Source organism: Poeciliopsis prolifica, unplaced genomic scaffold (genome assembly GCF_027474105.1).
Source record: "Poeciliopsis prolifica strain line A6 unplaced genomic scaffold, Auburn_PproV2 SCAFFOLD104, whole genome shotgun sequence".
NCBI classification, from domain to species: Eukaryota; Metazoa; Chordata; class Actinopteri; order Cyprinodontiformes; family Poeciliidae; genus Poeciliopsis; species Poeciliopsis prolifica.
In genome coordinates, this window is record NW_026562479.1 from 427,501 (window position 1) to 450,200 (window position 22,700).

A 22,700-nucleotide genomic window follows, 5' to 3' on the forward strand; every position below is an offset into this window, starting at 1 on the left:
GATGGAGGATGGATGGATGATGGATGGATGGATTGATGGATGGATGGATGACAAAGCAGTTAGAACCTTTTTTGTAAAGACTTTCTAAACATATGAAGGAGCCACCTTCATGTTTATGTTTAAACAATAATGCATATATAGCAGAAACTATCAGACCATTCAAAGGAAGACAAGTTCTGTTTATTTGTTTACTGTTTTACATTGCAAAACCTGTCTTCCTCAACAGAGTTATGGCTTTTATGTATTTTATTTCTTAATGTAATTTTTCTTCATCCTTGGCTTTAGGCATCATTATGTCAGCCAAATAATTAGATGATGTTTCTCTTTTTCCTCCAGACAGGCCATTTATGATGCATTTAACAGGTTTTGCCTGAAGTATCCAAGCTCCCAGTAGCTGTGGGAGGCTGAGGCCCTGTTAACGCTGGGACAGGCACCACAGCCTGAAGAAAGGACCAGAACTTTATGGACAGCAGCAACGATCAGAAACATGTCAAATTTTTGACAAATCAAGAGCGGCAGCTTTTGCCTCCTCTTGATTTTCTTGACTTGCCTGATGTGTGTCTCATGAAAACCCAAACTAATGTGGATGACTGAAGATTTGTGTGCCTGTATGTGGTGATTAAGGATATACTTAAACCTTGTTTTGATAGGATCCTATGGGAATCATGGAACATTGGAAGTGATCTCCTGTTTTTATTATTTTTGAAATCTATGGATTTTGCAAATCTGCAATAAGCTACAGAAATCATGAATGTGGGAGTGTAATTACAGAAACTAAGTATTCATTTAAGGGTGTAAAAAAATATCAGCCTGATAGTTTCTTGCTGTATTTGGACCACTGTGCAAAATTCATAAATTAAAATGTAGTTTTGTGAGTATTTTATCTAACATTTAATCATTTTTTGTATCTTCTGTTTTGAAATATAATGAAGCTGAATACTGTTGGCTTGTGTGTTCTTTGTTCTTCTTCTTTTGAGTTTGTTTGGTGTAGTAGATGGTTCAGTCTTTGACCAGCGAGAACTGATTTAAATAAATGTTTTTTAAAATCTCCCAGATGTTCTGCAGCTGGCTTGTTATGTCCGTAAACATTGTATATCTGTAATGTGGGTCCAAATGTGCAAGATGGTCATATGGAAACTGTTTTATTCCAAGATTTTATAGGAGAATTATCAGTCACCCCAGAGCCCTTTTTGTATGATGTTTGTTATCATGATATAAACATTGTCTTAACAACTGATTCATTTGGAGACATTTTTGGTGATTTCTGATAACTATGCTCCATTCAGAACTGGAGTATCTGACCCAGTTATACAGTGGGCCAACATTAAAGACTTGAAGAAAGTCAGCCTTGAAAACATGTCTTCTAACTTCTAGTTTTCTTTTTCATGTGAATATGAGTAAAACTTTTCACTGTAAGCACATGGTGACATCAAATGTCAAATAAGTCAATGATCAATAATTAGCATCTTACATTCACTCTAGCCTTCTGAATAAAATGTCTATGTATAGTAGCAATTTTTTTCTGAAATCTAACTGATGATAATCCATTCATCCATTGTCTAACTGTTATTCTACTTTGCTCTTTTCATTTAGAAAAAAAAATGAATATCTAAAACAATCCAGATATCCTAGTTTTGTGACATAGCCCTCTGGACTTTGTTGTGGCCACACCAAAACACTGACTTTGTTGTCAACCCACTTTGGTCTTCCAAATGGACAATAACTAAGAATACTGTTAGTCTGTGCCCAAACTGTAACTTCTTTATATGTTGCTTCAACATTTCTACGTAATGTTCTTTCCTTATGATGGGTACCAGTTTCTCCTGCAGCAAAACACTCCCACAGCACCCACTGAAAAAGAAGAGACAAGTGTATTTTTCACTCTACAGCAGAGAGCGGGAAAAAAAATTCTTCATCTCAGTCTTTTAAAGCCGCATCCTCATTTTATTTTTCTAGGGCGGTCCCTTTTTACATAGAGGTTAACGACTGCTTGTGGGGAGGGGCAAAACCAACACACAATAAGAAAGCTTTTCTAATACAATGATGTTTCCTGCCTTAGTGCATCTGAGTTCTTAAGTGCAGTTCCTGTGTCTTTGAGTCATAAACTTTGACCCTTAGCCTTTGGTTGTTTTTCCTGCCAGGTTAGCTCTCAGTTTAGCTCGTATCTCAGTTTAACTGCAGACAATTTAAAAATCACACAATACAGAAACAAACAGATCTTCCCTGTCCGTAATGATATAAATGGGTATTTATATGGAATATTTATTTACAATTCTAACGTGCTGCCACCCCTCTTCTTTAGTTAGGATTGTACAAAAAATAAAACAATACTCTTATGATCTCTTAGTTCTTTTTTCCAGTAAGAAAACCAAAGTACAAAGGACAGATCAGGGTATTTTGAGGGATATTTTCATTTTAAAAAGGTCAGAGGATGTAGAACCTAACAGTATGAGACTTACATCTTTATTGTTTGCATGTATTGTATACTGTTGAAATGGGAAGTTCTGTAAAAGGAAGTGACAAGCACTGCAGGACGAGACTAAGAAGCAATGTGTGTACTTTATTTATTCTCATTTTCTCTGAGAATCTTCAACAGCCTTTTTGTTGGCCTTTGAATAAATTGTCCTGAAAGACAAATGTGCATTTCTTTCTTGTTGATTGATCCAGTGTTTTCACTTTTTAATTGAGAACGTCCGTAACAACTGGCACTTCAAGAGTCCAAGGACTGTGAGGATGGGGTTTTAAATCTGTCCAAAGAGTAATATAAAGAAAATATGTTTCTGTAAAATATGTTTACAAAACTAGTAGGTTGTAGAGGCTGCTAACTGCACCGCTAACACATGCTATTTATCAGGTTCCGTTGGGACCGATGCACTGATTCATGGCAAAAGTATCCTGCAGAAAACTAAATACATAGAGGATAATGAGGTGCTTTTCAAGAGGGGAAAGCAGTAACCAAATTTCTCAAGTTCAGAAAACACAGCAAGAGGCTTTCTACACAAAATAGTTTATTTCAGAAATTCCAATTTTCAGGGACCATTTGTAAACAGTATTTATTAAAAGGCAGGAATAATAAAAAAAACATTACTCAAGTCTCACACTGTACATGTATTAGAAATCCATTGGCAGCTACTGCTGAGACCTGCACCTTCTCACAACACAATTATGTTACCAAATAGCCCTCGAAGTCAGCACATTTCAACAGTTAAACTGATTTGAAAATTTCCACACAGGCCCAATAATTAACATAGAGCTGGAATGATCAGTTACCCAGGAGCCAAAACAAGATGGCCGCCAATTCTTTCTGAGAACAGATCTGCCTCCCTTCAACTTGTAGACGTATCCCTGCTCCAACACACCTGAATCAAATGAACTGCTTGTTAGCCGTATGGCTGCTAGTGGAGCGACTCAATTCAGCCCCTGGTTCACAAACAGACACCAGAATCAGAAACGAGTCAGGCCTTCAGCTGCATTAACGCTACTGCCATATCTATTCCTGTCTCCAGTGGATTTCTAACTTTATCTCCATTTCTTTTAGCAACCGTTCAAGCTAAATAACAGCTGTATGAATGAGGAGTTCCACATGATTAGTTCTTAACATTTTTCCCCCTCAATCAAATGTCTTTTCAAATCCCAGTCTGCCAGATGGCAGCATGAGTAGCGGGACTCCATCTGCTGGAGGGAGAAATTCAAACTAACTCCATTAAAACCATTTACAGGCTGGGATTACTGAGCTACATCAGATTGAAAGTTATTGTCATGAAACACATGCAGTTAGTGTGAAATACATTTTTGATTATACAAACAGGTGAACACTTTGCAAATAAAGAGAAACAAATAAAGAGAAACTGCCAGTCTGTTCAGCCCGACTAAGATCTGTTCAGGTTTCCATTTTGGACAGACACTGTAGTCCAGGCAGTCGCCAGCGACGAGTACTGCTGTGGACCCGGAGGTCCAACCACTCCTGGTGGGTGGCGCCCAACACCGTACTGGAAGCACAAAAAAAGATTAGAGCTCCAGCAAGCACTCCAGTAGGATGAGTACCATGGAACATGGCCGTTCCTTACACAGCGCTTTATCAAGTCCAGAGGACTTCAAACCACTTCATGCTACAATGTAGCCACAACTGGCCTGGGGCAAACGGACACCAGCACGCAAGGCCGGTGAAGCCACTTACCCAAGGACAGTTCCAAAAAGTCAGTCAAAAGCCAAAAATGCAATTCTTCGTTTATTCCACAGTTCCAGGCAGACAAGTTACAGGCCTTGAATTTGTTGTGCCTTTTGTTGTGCAAAAGGCACAACAAATTCAAAAACCAGCAACACAGTTCTGGTTCCTCCGACAGAACACACAAGAAGTAAAACCTCTAATTCTCTTGCTCTAATTATCTCACCTGTTTAACCACACAACTCTGACATTGTTTCTCTGGACTTGATTTTGAGCTGCTTCTGTATACTCTTCAGCACGGGCGCCATTTAGGGGGGAAAGTTAGGACAATTCCAAGGGCCCCTGACCAACAGGGGGCCCTCCATAATTGTCTAATATTTTATTAGACTTCCTCTACATTCCAAGTAGCTTACCTTAAAGCCAGGTAAGGCTCTGCAGGGCGAGATGTGTCCACTGGACGGTGGACAGTCTGATCAGACTGAGTCAGCTCTTCACCTTCCACACAGCCCAGGTTGGTTATATTACTGCCCACAGCAGCAGTATCCAAGCTGTCTCTGCTGCCTTTAACTGGACCTGGGGTGGCAACCCACACGGACACATTTCACTCTAGCAGTCTTTCAGTAAGCCAAACAACAACATGTTTTTGGTTCTATGAACTGAAAGCGTTTGTAAGATATTTCAAGTCCCAGGGTATCTTGACATAGATACAACTGCAAAGCATCGAGGCTTTTAGGACTCAGTTTGACGTAAAGGTGGGACACTTACAGCACCGTGTGAACGACTCCCAGGCTGGGCGCTGCAGGTACGGCTTGGCCTGTGGCTGCTGCAGCAAACATAGAAGCGCCGAGTCTACCTGCTGAAAAACACTTCACACACAGGCAACAGTCCAGTCAATATCAAGTGTTGCAGAAATTATTCAGTTGCCATAATTTTTCAGTTTCCATTTTTCCATGTCTATCACGTCCTGCCAGTGGTCTGACCCTGGTGGTCCTGCTGGGTTTATTAGCCTTTCTGAGACATTCAGGGTTCTTCTTTTCTGATTAGCTTAATCTGACCAGACATTTGTTTTCAGCTTCAAATCTTTCTGAATGGACAGATTTGTGCAGCTAATAAGTCAGATCAGTGTGAGCAGTTGCAGTGTTACCTGAGGCTGAGAAGTCTCTGGTGAAGTTCGGATGACAGACCATACTTGTCAGACTTGATCATCTCCCGGACAGAATCAAAGTCTTCCTTCAGCTGCAGCGCCCCCTGCAGACTGAGGACAAACAACCACAGCACACTATTCAGACAGGCCACTGCAGGATGTGTGTGTCAGCACTCACACACAAAAAGCTGACAAAAAAGTTTTTCCTGAGTCAAATGATCATTTCAGAGCCTGACGTCCCAGAGGAACACAGAGGTCGCCTTGACAACATGTCTGTTTCATAGCAGCTTTCAGACATCTTTAAAATTGTTTTGTTACATTACTAAGTTATCATAATATTTTATTATATTACACAAAATGTGTTCTGTCAACTAAATAGTTCACATATCAGTGTCCATTCAGAACATGAGGCTTTAAGTTCAGGTCCTTCCTCTTCATTTCTTCTTCTGTGGTAGATAAATTCTTTCTTTTTTTATCTCTCAGCCCTCTGCCCTTTTGTAATACTCACCTGGGCTGATAATTAAGTAAGTATAATTTGGCTTCTATCATATTTGTTTCAACCCATTAACATAAATATCTGGTTAGATTTATTCAAGATGCATTTATGAAGTAAGCATAAACAGCTTAAAGTTCAGGCATTAACAGACTTTAGCTAAACATCAGCATGAAGACACAAAGCTTAAGGCTTTCAGTGGGCAGCACATAATGTGGGTTTGTTCACTGCTATTCAGAATGGAAAAAACCAACAAACAGGGAATGCCTCTCTGCAAAAGGCACAACAAATTCAAAAACCAGCAACACAGTTCTGGTTCCTCCGACAGAACACACAAGAAGTAAAACCTCTATATGTCACAAAGTCAGTTGACGGTGATATGCTGTTTCAGAGAAAAATACTAAAGGCAAACCTGAATTTGATCTTCTGCCGTAATATGTGCTCCATCCATGCCTCCATGAAAGCCGTCATCGTGACAGCTAGTGCTTGGACGTGAGCATCTTCTGACAATGGCGCAACAGCCTCTAGAACTTGGCCAATCACAGTCTGAGCTGCCAGAGATGCATATTCACTGGGACTGCTGGGAAAACCTGCAATGCATAAGAAACATTCACTTTTACCTTGCATAGTAACTACTGTTGTTGTGTTATGTAGTTGAAACTAGAAACCTCAGCTTTGTTACTAATTGAAGGAAAGAAATGTCTTTTCCTCCATTTTATGCTGATGAAGCAAAGCGTGTTTCATCAGCATTGCAAAGGGGTGGAGATGATCAGAAAGAACATAACTGCTGAAGTTCTTCTCCTTCAGCAGAGCTTCTGTCCGATCGTTGCTTTCCATGAGTCTCATGATTCTACTGCTGAAATATTACAGCTCAGGCCATTAAATCAATATGACGTCCACAGTTGGTTCCACCAGCTTCACCATTTTTTACAATTAATTAATTTATTTATTTTAAAATGGTCGATTGATGGAGAAGGGGTGGATAAAATACATTTCAATAAAAGAATGTATTTCTTTTATTACAATCAGCATAAAGACTGAAATGAAGAACAGTTTAAAAGGGAATCAAAGATTGGAAGAGCAGCGACCTTCACACACTCATCTGAAGAAATGAAGACCAAGCACTGTAGTAACTGGTTACTATGGTGATGACTCAATGATGCCCAAACACAAAGAGCAACCAGTTGCTCTCGATCCAGCCTGCTGAGCCTGGTTCGGCCCATCAGTACCACTCTGGCATGCGTACCCGTCCTCTGGCTCGGCCTCCAGTATCCTGCAGACGGCATGGTGCGTTCAAAGATCTCCCCAGACATCCGCTTGCAGTCAGTAGAGAAGTTGCTCAGCACCATAGAGGAGAATGCCTGGTGGAGTGGAATGTCGAGATCAGACCCATCAAAATGATTTGCTTTGCATAACCTCATTTCTAACATGCAAAGAAAACAGTTTTAACACATTTATTTTTGGAAAAACTGTTAAAGGACTTCTACACTTATTGTAATATTTTGCAGGTTTATCATAATTCCATCTTACATTTTAAACAGGTTTCTAAGTATTAGCCTTGAATCTGCTTGAATAGTAGGCAAGTCTTTTTCCCTATAGGCTATTGGACAATTGGAAACTAGAAAAACTTAGATCATTTATTTATAAAAATCTAAGTCTAACTTTTGAAAAGATAGTTTTATTATATTTTTAAAAAAATAAAAGACAGTGAAGGGACAAGAACACAGTTATAAAGTAATAAATGCACCACAAGATGCTTCAGACCATGAAGTAATTCAGAGTTACAACATCGTAGACATAAGACTGAAGTCTGTTCCACCACAACCTCATTTCTGGCATTTAATATTCTAAGCATCATCTAACATGCTGAATTTTCAATCAGTTTTTCTCTCCACATTTTGAAGGCTGGAGTCTGAGGTTCTTTCAATAGCATTATTGAAATAAAGTGAACACAAGTAACAAGTTTTCATACTATGAAAACTGCAGCAGCTTGCCTCTATCCCCAATAAAAACGGTCTTCTTGGTGATTCGGGTAATTTAAACCCCCATGAATTATGACACATTGCTCGATATCGGAGACCTGAACCCTCCCACAAAGCATGCAAGAGAGCACCTTTTGCTTCGTGACATTCCAACACAGGATGTCTATCTATACCAAGTTTTTGAAGTCTAGATTCTGTTGGGTGGGACCGGTCCTTCCTTTTTTGGTTGAGGCAACCTACTAATGCTAACACTTGTTTGGTATTTTGACCCAGTTTAGGATCCACAGGTCCAGTTTAATTCGAATCGAAAGCATTTTAGGGACCACTGTCATTTGAAACAAGTATGTATTCAGTGAGAATCAAAATTATATAAAATGCTGATGTGTGAACAGGAAAATATTAAAGTTATTTATAAGTTCAAAGATAAAGCATGTCAGATTACTATCAATCTCAGCATGTGCTGGACACAGCCATGAAACAGTAAGAAAAATGGTCCAAAGAATCAGCTATGAAAGGAACATTGTAGAAAACAAGATGCTCACACATGAACAAATGACAGACAGCAATAACACTGGAACAAGCATCATCAATGAATCAAACTGTCCTGCACAGACTCACTTGCAGCTCACATGCAGCCCGATCAAGAGCTTCCAGTTGGAGCCTCTGTAGATGCTGACTGTGGCTCTGCAGAGTGGGATGATGGTCACAGTCTGAACTCAGCAGTGGGGACTTTGTCTGACCAATTGTCTTATCCAGGCTCTCCAACAACATCTAAAGACAAAACAACAGCAGCTTTACACTACCTGAACAAACTGATAGTTTTTGGATTACATACACCTTATGCTAAAAAAAATCATAAGTATTTGTTTGACTTTACTTATCAAACTAATTCCAGGACAGAATGGTAGGGCAATATCTTGAGAATGAATACAAGAACAGTTTTTAGGTGCCAACAGTTTGATCTGGATTTTGTTTTGTAGTTGGTGTTTATGCACACATTGCTTGGCATAACATTTTCTCCAGCATATTAATGCTGCTGTAGCAGCAGCGATAATAATGGTTTTCTGATGACATGCTGTCAGAAGATATGAGGTTATCTTTAATAGTTTTCATAAATTTACTTCCATAAATTTACGTGTGATCTGAAGATTGGAACGTGTCTCAGTCAATTTTGAAAGTCCAAAACGACCTACTCATGGAGCTGGTTAGCAGAAACTAGGTTAGCATCTGAGCAGAGATCAGTGTAGTTCATAGTGGTTTGAATCTGTCTTTGAATAGTTTGGAGTGAATAAAGTCAAACAAACTCTGCTTTTTAGTGGCAGTCGTCCAATTGTAATGTAAACTTTTGTAAATAAATTATGCTGTAAATGTGAACCATCATTGTGCTCAGTTGTGTTAGCCGTATATACAGGCAAGAGCATAGCTGGTGACTACTGACCAGGATTTTATCTTTAAATGTCATGATTTTCTTTTCAGATTTAATAATTCTGAAAAGAATGGTTCTCCCAGCACTGTGGGAGAACCACGGTGTTGGTTCTGTTGGACCTCAGTGCAGCTTTTGACATATTATTGAATCGACTGGAGAGTTGGGTTGGACTCTCTGGTTCGGTGCTCGACTGGTTTGAATCTTACATAAAGAACAGGGATTTCTTTGTTTCAATTGGAAACTTCTGATCAAAGAGGTCAACGGTCACATGTGGGATACCCCACGGTTCAATCCTAGGACCCCTCTTATTTAATATTTATATTCTCCCACTAGCTCAGGTTATAAAAGGAAATAATATTAGCTACCATAACTATGCGGATGACACACAGCTCTACATTATGATGTCACCAGGTGACCTTTGACCCCATCCAATCACTGAATAAATGTTTAGAACAGATAAATGTGTGGATGTGCCAAAACTTTCTCCAACTGAACAAAAACAAAACTGAAGTCATTATTTTTGGACCTAAAGAGGAACGATCTAGAGTCAATGCACAGCTTCAGTTATTACAACTAAAAACTAGCGATCAGGCCTGAAACCTGGGAGTAGTGATGGACTCAGACTTGAACATCCAGAGCCACATAAGGACAGTAACAAAATCGGCCTTCTATCACCTGAAGAACATCTCCAGGATTAGAGGACTAATGTCTCAGCCAGATCTAGAGAAACTCATTCATGCGTTTATCTTTAGTCACATTGATTATTGCAACAGCGTCTTCACAGGCCTGTCCAACAACTCAATCAAACAGCTGCAGCTGATCCAGAATGCTGCTGCTCGCGTTCTCACTAAAACCAGGAAGATAGAGACATAACAGCAGTTTTAAAGTCCCTCCACTGGCTCCTTGTAGCTCAAAGAATAGATTTGAAAATACTGTTGTTAGTTTACAAATCACTGAACGGTTTAGCACCACAATACATCAAAGATCTGCTGTTGTTGTATCAACCTTCCAGACTCTCAGGTTCTGGTTCTGGTTCTGCTCTGCATCCCCAGAACCAGAACCAAGAGAGGAGAAACAGCTTTCAGCATCTATGCACCAAAAATTAGGAACAAACTTCCAGAAAACTGTAAAACAGCGGAAACCCTGACTTCCTTCAAATCTCAAGTAAAAATGCACCTGTTTAGAATTGTTTTTGAAATGTAATATGTAACAATGTATTGTTTATTATATGTTGCATGACTTTGTGTTCTTATGTTTAAGATGTAAAGCACTTTGAAATGCCTTGCTGCTGAAATGTGCTATACAAATAAAATTTGATTGATTGATTAATTATTCAAATACAAAGTTTACCAAACTTTGGTTAAAAAAAAACAAAACATACAAATTATTCTCAACAAACTGCACTTACAAGGTAAAGTGTGCAACTGAATTCAATAATCGTCTAATTATTGAAAACCAATAGTGGAAACAAGGCTTTTAAAATCAATGAACAGCTCACTCTGAGATCTCCCTGGGTGACGAGAAGGAACTTATTAGGACTCCATGAAGAAAGGAACTGCTGTGCTTTGGACATGATCCAGACTGTAGAGATTTGGATCGAAGCAAACAGCAAACCAACAGTCCATCTCTGTAGTACACAGCTGGGCTGGAGGAGGCCAAAAGATTCTGGAGGGAGAAGGATAAATACCCTTGAAGAGGCAGTGTTTGAAGTTGCTTTGGGTTTATTTAACTTGAGTGATTAAAATTCTTCTTTCTGGGAGGACTCTAAACAAAATGGACCAGAATGACAAGAATAAAAAAAGTGAAATCCTTAAAAAACAAAACCATTAGCCATAAATAACTGACGTAAGAAAAATTGCCAATTTCTTCAAAAGTTACAGGCAGTCTTAGTTTCACAGATAAATTAAAGTTCATCATATTAGATTACTAACCAACATCTCTTTCTGGTTACTCCCATGAAAAACTGACAGGGCAATATTATGTTTCATTGTGTGATTATGGCAAAATGTACCATAAAATGGCACTGCCAAGTAACTGTCACCTTCAGTTGTTATAAAAATACTATATATATCAAATATAACTTTGAAGAAATTGGATTTCACAAATTAATGCCTTGAAATTGAAATTGGGCCTCTGTTTTTTTTAAAAAGCTTCTGCTCTTTCCCACATGCTACCTTCAGGTAGACATCACAGTAAAGCTCCTATGATCCTCTAACATTGTTTTTTGCAGCATTTCACTGAAAAGTAGTTCCTATAATGAGCTAAGCAGATGCACAGTTCCACCAGGTGTTTAATTGCTGCTGCCGCTAGCCTGAAGGAGCTGAGTTGGGGAGTGGTGGAGGATTGCTGTCTGAGACGGAAGCTCTGCTGGATACTGCAGCTCCTTCAGCATCTACCAGCTGGAAGCTTGAGAATCTTCCAGCTGGTGTTCAGTGAAAGCAAGAATTTCTAAACCTCGATGGTTGCCAAATGAGATTCAAGGTTTTCTCAAACTGCATGAAAGAGTCAAAGCAACTCTTTGAGGTATGTTTTTGATGAGGGAATACTTTATAGCATGATGTGAAGATCAAAAAAGTCAATTTTACATAATATGGCCCCATTAGAAGCAAAAACATTAAAAAAATTCTGCTAATAAAAGAATAATAAAAGGTTACAACCCTTTTCCATCCTGATTGTCTTACCACACATTGAGCTGTTTGACTGGCAACAGCACAGAGACGACAGCAGTGGAGGGAGGAGCTGGAGGAAGTGAGCCATGGTCTGAGATATCAGGACATTTCCCTCTTCGCTTGAAGTTGCTGCTGCAAAGCTGCTGACACATTTATCCTTCAGGGCCGAACCCAAACCTCTGCCTGCCACTGATGACACACACACACACACACACACACACACACACACACACACACACACACACACACACACACACACACACACACACACACACACCGCAGCAGTTTAACCACACACACACACACACACACACACACACACACACACACACACACACACACACACACACACACACACATACGCACCGCAGCAGTTTAACCACACACACACACACACACACACACACACACACACACACACACACACACACACACACACACACACACACACACACACACACACACACACACCCATACACACACACACGCACACACACCAATGTAGCACATCATCATAGCAGAACTCACATGCATCTATTAACATGGCAACTTACATGTCAGTACAACCACTCCACCCCTAAAGAAAATCAGACTTTTTCGATAAGTGGTGAGGCTTGAATGTCTCTGACAGGCAGGTCTGCTGCAGATTTTCTACAGCAGAAACACTTGAGGACAACAGCTGTAATGCTGTGAAAGCTTTCTAATGTATTTGATTAGATTTTTTGTGAGTGAAATGATCCAGCAGTGTTCTAAGACTTTACAAGGTGAGGGAGATTCTTTGTTTGACCCATCAGCCTGACAAGATAACACGATACATAACATGCATTTCAACAACAATACAGATGACGCACATTTTTGATATTACGGCTCAGCTAGGACAAAAGTCATCATTGTCTCATTTACAAGAGAGACCTCTTAAAGCCAATCCTGTGTCTATTTACCACTAATGCCAGGTGATGCAAAGTCAACACATATCAACACATGGAATTACTTCACTGCCATCTAGTAGATGGAGTTATGGCAAATGATGATTAATATACCCAGTTTGTGCATGGATTATGTAAACATCGGCTGTATGTGCTAAATTCAAGGTACAAGTCTTTTTTTTTATTTAGAATATTTGACAGCATATCTATTTTTATGTAGCTGTTTAAACACACATTGCCAAAATTATACTATTTATCGCCCAAGTGCAAGAACTCTGATCCATGTTTTACTAACAGCAAAACAGATTATCATAGCACTCTTGTATTACGTGATGCAGCATGCTTTTTGACTAGAGAGACAATTTATTGTAATTTATAGGTCTCTTTACTGGCTTCCTACTTCAAGGACTGATTTTCTAAAAGTCTCCCCCTCAGATTACTGAAGAGCCACATGGGAGCAGCCTGACAGCAGCTGGAAGCATTCAAAGTTTTAAAGGCAGACTCAAGACATTTCTTTTTTGCAAATCTTTAATCTCAATTTTTAACATAAATTTATATTTTTATTTAATCTTTTTGGGTTTTATGCTGTGCCTGTTTTGAACTATCTATAGTGAGTGCAATATCGATCCATGTGTGTATGGGGTGCCAGAAGCTTGTTTTTTCCCTGTACATTGAAATATGTAAAGTACTTTGCAGTTGATGATGTGCCAACTGACTGGTTGGGACCATTAGATTGTGAGTGCAGCACTAACCAGAGTCCCAGTGGGTGTGTGCCGACTGGACAAACAAATACAGCCTGAAGTTCTCCAGTATGGTTCGGAACGCCTTTGGAAACAGACCTAAAATACACAGACCAAAATACGTCCTGTTTAGTAAATACTCATTGTTCACAGAGACAGAACAGAACACAAGCCTGAAATCCTAACAGAAAATATGAACTATACTACAGTCTTCATCTTCCAGCAGCAGTTTAACAACATATTTCTGAGTGCATGTGACTTGATTCCCTAAAGTAGTCAAGGAATTCGGTTAGGAAAGTGAGACAGCCAGTTTGACTTGATTCTTCATTGCCCTCTTAATGTTGAGCATTTGTGAGTGCTTTTCTGCATGAGTCTACTCAGTACCAGTTAAGATACCAGATGGCTTCAGAAAGGAGGATAATATGAGAACATCACTCTTTCAAACTGAGAACTTCAAATCATCTGCTTAAGGATGGTTATTTAGCTACATTTCCTGTTAGTTTCTTTATTGTTCTACTTCTAAAATGTTGTATTAATTTCAGAATTCTGTCTAATAATATAACTAGTTCTGCCAGTATCTACAGATTCATTAAATCCATTCTGGCCTAGTCCAATCACAGTTCCACTAGCATGTTTACGTGGCTGAAAAGTGACCGTTTTCTTTGTTCTTACAGATTTATATGATCAAATACTTCCAGTTTTGGTTGGTGTAGCACAGTTGCCTCATGGCAGCAACATTTCCAGTTTGAATTGTAGCTGGGCGCTCTCTGTATGGAGTCTACAGGACTCAACTGATCCACTGGAGCTACACCATCAGCAGGCAGAAATCCTACCTGTTCATGTGATCTTTAGCAAACTTAACATGGACAGAAAACATAATGAAGGCTGTCAGGTGAAATGCTGTTAGAAGTATTGTAAAGGTGATAAACACTAAGAGTATAAGTATTTAAGTGCAATTGAGTATAATATTAATTTAAATAACCAGAAAGAACCCTTTGCTATTCAGAGAGAATATTTTGTGTTGGTTTGTGGAATAAATGAAGAACCTGGTTGGTGAAGGTTTTATGGAATGATCCATAATGTTGAAAGAATACAAGATGGTGAAAGAAAAAGATCAGATTTAAAGCTGGGAGAAGGAAAAAGAAATCATTTTCATTAGTTTCAAGTGAAAAAATGTTTATATGATAGTATCTGTTTCAATACAAACATGAACAATTCAAATAAAACATTAAGAATAAATTACATTTCAAAAATGTGTCACAGATCTAATACTTAAGAATTGTAGGATTTAATGGATTAATATTGCTCTTGCTCAACTAGATAGACTGAGTTTATAAAACACTTGTTGAGTCACACTGAGCATGCAAATCCCTTTACATAGAGCCACATTCACCATGTCACACTCACAGACACGCATGCCATACAGAGCGGTAGTAACGTGGGGTTCAGTGCCTTGTCCAGAGGGACAAACACACATGACATGATAATGTGGAAATTGAGTCCACAACTTTGAGATTGCAAGAGGACTCCACCCACTGATCCACAGTGACCTACAACCAGCTGCATGTGGAACTTCAAGTCGCATGTGCAGAACTGTTTAGAAGGAGAAATGTGTGAAACCAAGCAGCACACAGGTCCACAGCACCACTTCCTGTCTCTTCTCCAGCTTGTAAAAATACTTGAGTAATGGTGGTCTTCACAAACTGCCTGTGGGAACACATGCTATGTTAAACATTTTTAAGTCTAACTTTATCATTGATATTTTCTGTTGCTCCATGAATAATTAAAACTGTTTTTTGCCCAGCACTGTGATGATGCCATGTTCCCCATTTTAACATCCTGGATGAATGTTTTACTATTCACAGTGTCAGGTTAGCTGGTCACCGTAATCCTTTGCTGATGGAGTTGCTGGGAGATGATTGTGACGATTTCTGAATGTCTTTAATCTGTACAATTTACTGGTGTTGGGTGAAAGGTGAGTTTATAATCCAATAATCATCTCTAGATTGGATCCCTTATTAGCAGGTATTCTAGCTTATATTAACTAATTGAGTGATCTGCTATAATAATATCATTATATAGATAATGATGTGTGGCACGGCTGTGGCACTTGTGGAATATTATGCGGACATTCCTTTCCTGGTCAGGCAGATCCCACCAGGCTGGGTCTGCACCTGGAGCTACAAAATCTTGGAAACCAAAATTACTTATTAGAAAATAGGACTGATAAACTGACACTGTTGAAAGTAACACAAACCATTGGTTACGCAAGCAGACAGTGCTGAAATATTCCAGAAGCGTTTGTTGTGCAGCTTAAGGTGTGGCTTAAATATAAGGCTGCAGGCAGAATGGATACCAGATCTGATATATTTTGCATTTTATTAAAGTTTTGTGAATTTTAACTTGCCAACTCGTCTTTGATCTCTCATATCACAAGCCTGGGGGAAGACATTTGGACGTCTAACACCACATGGCACATCATCATCTACACAGAAAACTAGCCTGAGATTACCTGCATTTTTCAGAAATAGATACTACGATCAATATAATAAGAGGACAGTAGTGCAGGCTTCTTAAAACTCCAAAAATACACAGCAGTGTGTGTAATACAGTGGGCTGAGAGGAAATGTGCAAGTTACCTGTCTCTAAAGCATGAGTAATGCTGTGCAGGGTCTGGAAGCTCCTATGATCATCTTGAAGGTTGATGCTGCCTGCAGCGTTTCCTGCTGCTGCTGTGTGGCGTTTAAGCCACAGAGCGTTAGTGCAGAAGACCAACAGTTGAGACTGATAGTGTTGGACCAGATCAGCAAGGAGAACTGATCGACCCATGTCCATCCACTGCACGGAGTGAGGCCCACCAACACACTCTGGCTCCACAGTGCTGAACCTTGTTCCATCTCTGCCTCCTCTCCTCAAGTCCTCATCCTTCTGAACACCAGAACTGAAAAGCAAAAATAGTCTCTTCATCATTAACCTGTGAGAAGCCAAGTAAAAATATCATGAACAGAACGCCGATGTAAACTAGCTTGCAGTGCAGAACAGATGATCACAGAATCGGACGCTTTTCAGTCATTCACTTTAATCATTGACAGTGGAAAATGACTAAAGTCCACAAAAAGAAAAATGTGATTGTTTTCTAAAACAGCTAAACAATGTCACCAAGCAGCAATCATTTTGCTCATGGTATCCCTACCTTTCTGGAGCATCTGCTCCCGATGCCGTTTTGTCCCAGGTCCAGTCCTGTGTGTTGGCCCCAATGACATTCTGCTGGCTGAACGTCTCACGCTGAGCTGCTGCAGTTACACCGACTGATCCAGCCTTCCAAGCAGCCACACCAGGAGTTGAGACTGAGATGAGCTGAGCAGCTGCTTCTTCTGAGGTTGGCCTTTGAAGTGTCAGTGGAGTCAGCAGGTCAGTGGAGGTCATGAGGACCTGAAACAGTGGTTCTACAGAGGACTGGTCCAACTGAGGAGGCAGGGCTGAGGCATGATGGGAGGTGGCTACAGAGGGTGAAGGACAGTCACAGTTTCCTAAACCTTCCAGGTTAGACTGAGCTGCCTCTGCACTGAACCGAGTGAGTCCAGACTGAGGTATGCATGTTTGGCTCTGGCTGGTTCTGGGTTTTCTTGAGTTTTCTTCTTTATTTTGGAAAGGAGACAGTTTCACCAAAACAGGGAGTTGAATTTCTAAAGCAGAACTCTGCAAGAAGCGATTAGGGCTGCAAATAGGGGAGTATTTATCAGATGTTTGCTGTGATAACATCTGCACAGAAGGCTGAATACTGACAGGAAGAGGAGAGGAAGTCAGATATGTCTGCCACAGCTGTTGCCATGTCCACTTGGGAAAGCTACAACTGCATTCAGACTCTGGACTCCTGAAGTCATCACAGAATGTTTGGTGAGTGCAATGAACCTTGCAAACATGACAGCTCTCCTCAGAAATCCACAGCTCCAGTAGTCTGGCAATCATTTCTGCCCGATGCACAGCCAAGACACTCATCAGACCTCTGACTGACACAGCGGAAGCACGATGTCCTATAATCTTTGGAAGACTGCTAAAGGATTTGGATTTATGTGCCTCCTGCAAAACTAACATCCTCAGCTGGACTTTATGCTCCTCTACAGCCTGACTGTACAGGTCTATTCCTGATAAAATGTCCTCCAGAACTTCTCTGGGTACCAAGTCCAATTCAGTCTTCCCAATAACAGACATAATACCACATACACATTGCTCCATTAGGAACAAAAGCTGTAGACCAAGTAAGTTTAGAGTCTGTTTCATCTCCTCCAGCATTTTGGTGTGTGAAACTAGTGCCTGTCTCAGATAGTGGTCAGAATGGACTCGGCTGGTGATGAAACTCCAGTGGTTCAGATGAAGTCGGAACTCCTGACTTAGAGAGACGAGGCTGATTCTGGATGAAGGTGAGCCGGGCAGGACCTGAAAAGAACGTGAGAGTAGCTTGAGAGTAGCTTCTGAAACACTAGCGGTTTGTTAGTCATACATCCCCACAAAGGTCAGGAAATGCACACATAGTCTTCTACTAATACGTTTTTACTTCAATACCTTTCTTTTAAAAAAGAAGAATAGTTTGCACTTGTGAATACTTTCATGTAAAGCAGCTTTAACATCATTCACAGCTAAATGAAATCCTACAGGATGAAGCATACTGAGTCTGTCCAGAGTCTGTCCAGAGTCTGGCAGACCTGCTACTTTTACAGTCATACAAGTCAGTGGACAAGGATGCAATTCATCAGGATGAAAAATCAGTTGCTATAGTACAGTGGGAGTGGGCAATGAAATCATAATATCAAGTTCATCAAAAGAACAAAGAAAATATCTTAAATCAGATTTTAATCAGTAATCACCAATGTTGCTAATTTCTCTCAGTTACCACTAACTGTTAAAATGTACATCTTTAAGAACTCTCAGACTGAGAACATTTTGCCTCACTCAGAAAACAGAGAAAGAAAACAGTAAAAGAGAAAACTGCCTTATTGTAAAACAAAAAGCTATAATTCCAACAGAGCAAACAATCCATCCCTCCATCCACAGCTGAAAGAGAAGAGTGTTTTCAAGGGTTCTGTTTTCCTGTCACCTGAGTTTGCATGAAGTGAAGTTCCCTGAGCTGATGCTGCAACAAGTGTTTCAGTCTGGATATGAAAGCTGTTGACAGATGAAGCCTTCTGGTGTATTCATGTATGAAGAGCAGCAAAGATCGCTGCTCAAAGAGCCTCCACAGAGCTCTGTACTGCCCCTAGAGGAGAGAGGACGACAGGATGGACCTTCAGATGGAACAGCCCACTCTCAGGCCCAACTTTCAATGTGACTCAGTCATAATTAAAACAGAAAGTGGCAGATATTTGCTTGAACTCACAGGTAGGGACCTCATCTGGCCCCCTTCCACCGGTGGGCCCTGTAACACCACTGACAGAAGATGCTGCTGCAGTCGCTGCAGACGTGCAGAGGAGCGCGACACAAGGTTGTGAGCCACAACAAGGTTTTCCTCCTCTTCATCTCGACTCGGAACATGGAACAGACACTTCAAACTGGGATTAAAAGTACTTCTGAACAGAATCTCTGCTTGCTGCAGGGACCGTGACATGACCAGTTACCTGAACAGATTGGGCAAAAAAATGATCAGAAAGGAGCAAAAATCAAAGTATCAAAGTATTTTGAAATGATTCAGTAAATTCTCCAACTTGTACTTAATCCTGGGTCCTTATGATTTTTTGCCACCTGCAACCATTTATTAAATAGAATTTGTGATCACCATTCTTTGCCTCACAGTAGCATTCTGTGGTTGCAAGACAATGGAACCGTGCAACTGCAACTTGGGAACTTGGCGAAGGCCTGAGACTGTCCTTGCTATGCTTTCATTCTGCACAATTAGCTCATGAAAACCAGCATTAATGTTCGCAGATTTACTTTGCACTTTTGCTTCAATCCGTGTATAAAAATACTCATAAATAGTTGTTATGGATAAAATTATATCATTTTGTGACTGAAATAAAATTATTATTATTATTTCAGTCACAAAGCAGCATTGGACTCACACCAGCACATGTCTAACCACATTCTCTATATGTCACTGGCAGATCATGTACCTCTGGTAAAGATTCAGATTAACAGCATTTGTACAAAATCAATGTTTCTGAACACAGATATTATTCCTCCAAAAAAAAGTGCTTCTACACTTTGTGTTAAACCGATTGAGCTCTGATTGTCCATCACTGTGCATGGAAGAATTTTCATCTGCAAGATAAACAAACAAAAAAAAAAAGAACCATATGAAATGAACAGAATTTAGTTTTTCCATAGGTCAATATTAGCTCTTCTGAGAGATTTGTATCTGTGGTCTAGAGTAGTAATCTGGGTTAGAAAACAATACAAGCTGATGACACCAATATTACACCTCTTGTGCTTCTCAGGAGGTTCCAGGCCTGTAAATCCATCAACAGCTAATTGGGATTGTAAAATGTGTCATTTCGCTATGTCACACTTAAAAGTGAAGACTGAAGCAACAGCAGAGTCTGCAGGTGCAAACATAGTGGCAGCATATCAGGACCTTCCTGTCAGTTTGATCTGTGAAATATGTTCATCAGCAGAATTTGATGTAGAAAACATTTCAAAGACTGTGAACAACTTTGGATTTAAAGCATTGAATTCACAAAAGCAACCTGCATGAGGGTCAAAACACTGAGCTGAGTCCAGTGAAGATTTGTTTCATGGCTATTTTACTCAAGACTGTCACAAATTTTGCAACCTGTAAGACGTGTCCCTTTGGTTTCACAACTCCAGCGGCATGCTATTAAAGTATGCAGAGCAGGCAGGTGACTTATGATGTGAAAGGCCAAAGCAAACTATACCTGCCTTCTGGAGGTGAATATTAACTCTGGAACTATTATCTGATCAAACTCCACAGTTCTAACTCCACCGCTGCATTCTGTAATGGTTACCAATTGGTTAGCATCTAGTTAGTCTAAATATTATTAGACTATAGTCACCATAATTATCATTACCATAATTATCATTATGTTCTGGCAAATTCCCTTGATTGGAGGTGAAAAATCATTATTAAATCATGAGGTGTCTTACATCTGAACCGCTCTTTTTCTGAACAGAACATTACAGGTTCCCAATCTGAAAGAAAAAACTGAATAAAACTCAAATCAATTTAAAAAATCAAATAAAATCAAATACTGTAAAAATTAGCTTTAAACTGCACGTTTTCAACAAGTATTAAACTCTTAAAGATTCCTTTAAGCCAACTGGAACCTTTCTTGTGCTGTAAATGTGTTCTGTGAAAACCCAATGGTACAAGACAATCTAAAACAAAGAAACTCTCAGCTGTCTGCAAACAAATCAAACAGCACTTTCAACAGACAAACACAGCTACTACATACAGCAAGTGGTTCCCCAGACCAAACAAAATTCCTGAATACCTTTATGACGAGCATCATTAGGGCAAATTTGCTGTCATGTTCTGATTTGTTTGGTCACCATACTAAGATTACAAACTTGACACCAACGGGGAAAATATTTGACGCTAGATCCAAATTATGACACAGAGCAAACATTTCCTGACGGCACAAGAGGGATAATGAATGGGCCGCAGCAGGACGCCACGTAAAAATGCTGACATATAAGCAAAGCGGAAGAAAACAGGAGCGATGTGACCCTTCAGCATTGTTCAATAGAACAACACAAGAACTGAGTGACTTTCAGCTTTCAAAACGGACGTTGCATGAAAGCGACCTGCGTGATGGTTGCGTTCATGCATTCAGTAGCCAGCGGTCACCAGTTGAAGCACAAAATCAAATCTTAAAGTTCAACAGTTTAATTAAAGTCCATCAATAATGACAGAACTTTACTTTTCACCAACATCTCGTTACTTCTCCCACCAACGGTGCGTCTTGGACGGGGACAGCTTATTCCAGCTAGCTTTTAGCCTCAGAGCTTGTAAGACGTTGAAAGTTCTACGGAAATGTTCCGCACAAACGCAGCATTGCGCTGATCTGCGCCTGTCTGTCACCATAATCTGCACAGAACAGGAGCGCTTTTTAATCCCGTGTTCATGCTACGTTCAATTTCAAGTCTGAAATTGGGGGGAAAAATCAGGTTAAACGAAAATCCTTTGGATTAAAGAGCATCAACAGATCTGTCGGTAGGCAGAAGGAACGCTGTTGCCAAGCGGAAACACGTGATCTTTGGACCGGAAGTAATCAAGTATGGTCATTCACAGCAGCGTCACAGCCCCCTTTTATCACCGTTGCATTTAGGGAGAAAATATAATGTATTAATTTGTATTTGACTCTGACAACTGCTTCACAGACCTTTGCACTGAATGCCCATGTGCTGTAGTTAACATATGTGAACCAACTGGCCGTTTAATAACTCATCAAACGATTAAGACATTTTTCAAAGTGCTCTGGTAATATTTTAACAGGGTTTCTAATGTTTCTCCACCACTTCGTTAGTCATATCTCATTTAAAATAACATTTAACCCTCAAATAGCCAGGATGTCTCTGGTCACAGATTATGAAGCGCCCAATAATTTGTGACTTTACTGTAAATTATGTCAGTTTAAAACTTTTTCAGAGTTCTACCACTTCCATTTTTATTTTGGTGTATTCATATTCATGTCTATGGCCAAAATTATGATGACCAGAATAATGACGAAGAGGTGGCAGAAACATTAAAACCTTAATGTATACTTAATAAAGTAAATTAGACATTCATTTGTATGTAAACATTTCCTTATAAAAGAACTGTGTAATTGACATGTTAATGATAGCTGTGAGTCAGAGCATCCTTTGCACCAAGCAGGGCTTCAGGTCACTAAAATCATTCAAGTTTTAACATTTCACTAACACTTGATTTTCAACAGAGGAATTTAAAGTCTAAAATGTTTGACATCTGAAAGCAACTATTTTCTTGTTGATGGATCATACTCACCTGTTTACATGTAGACTTGAGGTGGGAAACCTCAAGCATAATAAAACAGCTACGAATTAACCAGTCCTGTTGCTGGTTCACTGCAAGTCTCAGAGATCAAAGTCTCAGTTGGGAGAGATGAGTGTCTCCTGCAGGTTACTGGGCTGGAAGGAGACCAGAGGACCAGTCGGAAGTGAAACTTGCACGGGCTAAACTAAAA

The 22,700-nt window shown here is 39.8% G+C and overlaps 2 protein-coding genes across 3 annotated transcripts in view; one reads left to right on the forward strand and one right to left on the reverse strand.

Annotated features, from left to right (window-relative positions):
• Positions 1–1,237, forward strand: part of abhd18 (abhydrolase domain containing 18) — a 19,635-nt gene extending 18,398 nt beyond the window's left edge. The window contains exon 14 of the mRNA XM_055023625.1: positions 337–1,237. Coding sequence (XP_054879600.1) covers positions 337–394 — 58 coding nt within the window. The 3' untranslated portion in view covers positions 395–1,237. The remainder of the gene's footprint in view (positions 1–336) is intronic.
• Positions 1,238–2,991: 1,754 nt separating this feature from the next.
• Positions 2,992–21,730, reverse strand: ccdc142 (coiled-coil domain containing 142). Of its 2 annotated transcripts, none has more exons than XM_055023624.1 (15): positions 21,428–21,730; positions 18,920–19,157; positions 18,641–18,799; positions 16,739–17,982; positions 16,185–16,486; positions 13,558–13,644; positions 11,892–12,068; positions 10,709–10,875; positions 8,403–8,555; positions 7,049–7,163; positions 6,215–6,392; positions 5,310–5,420; positions 4,931–5,031; positions 4,579–4,738; positions 2,992–3,989 (listed from the first exon to the last, which is right to left on the reverse strand). In XM_055023624.1, exons 2-15 carry the CDS (start codon positions 19,145–19,147, stop codon positions 3,881–3,883), a joined length of 3,291 nt encoding a protein of 1,096 aa, XP_054879599.1. In that variant the 5' UTR covers positions 19,148–19,157; positions 21,428–21,730; the 3' UTR covers positions 2,992–3,880. The 2 variants fall into 2 exon arrangements, with proteins under 2 accessions (XP_054879599.1, XP_054879598.1); XM_055023623.1 differs by having other exon boundaries at positions 21,417–21,730.
• Between the last annotated feature and the right edge of the window lie 970 nt (positions 21,731–22,700).

What these genes read in the sequence shown, in the direction of transcription:
- ccdc142 (XM_055023624.1), bottom strand. Translation starts at nt 19,147, where the DNA reads ATGTCACGGTCCCTGCAGCAAGCAGAGATTCTGTTCAGAAGTACTTTT. An exon ending in TACTCATGCTTTAGAGACAG is followed by an intron (nt 13,645 to 16,184) that starts GTAACTTGCACA and finishes TGTGTATTTTAG; the next exon opens with GTCTGTTTCCAAAGGCGTTC. An exon ending in GAGGCCGAGCCAGAGGACGG is followed by an intron (nt 6,393 to 7,048) that starts GTACGCATGCCA and finishes TATGCATTGCAG; the next exon opens with GTTTTCCCAGCAGTCCCAGT.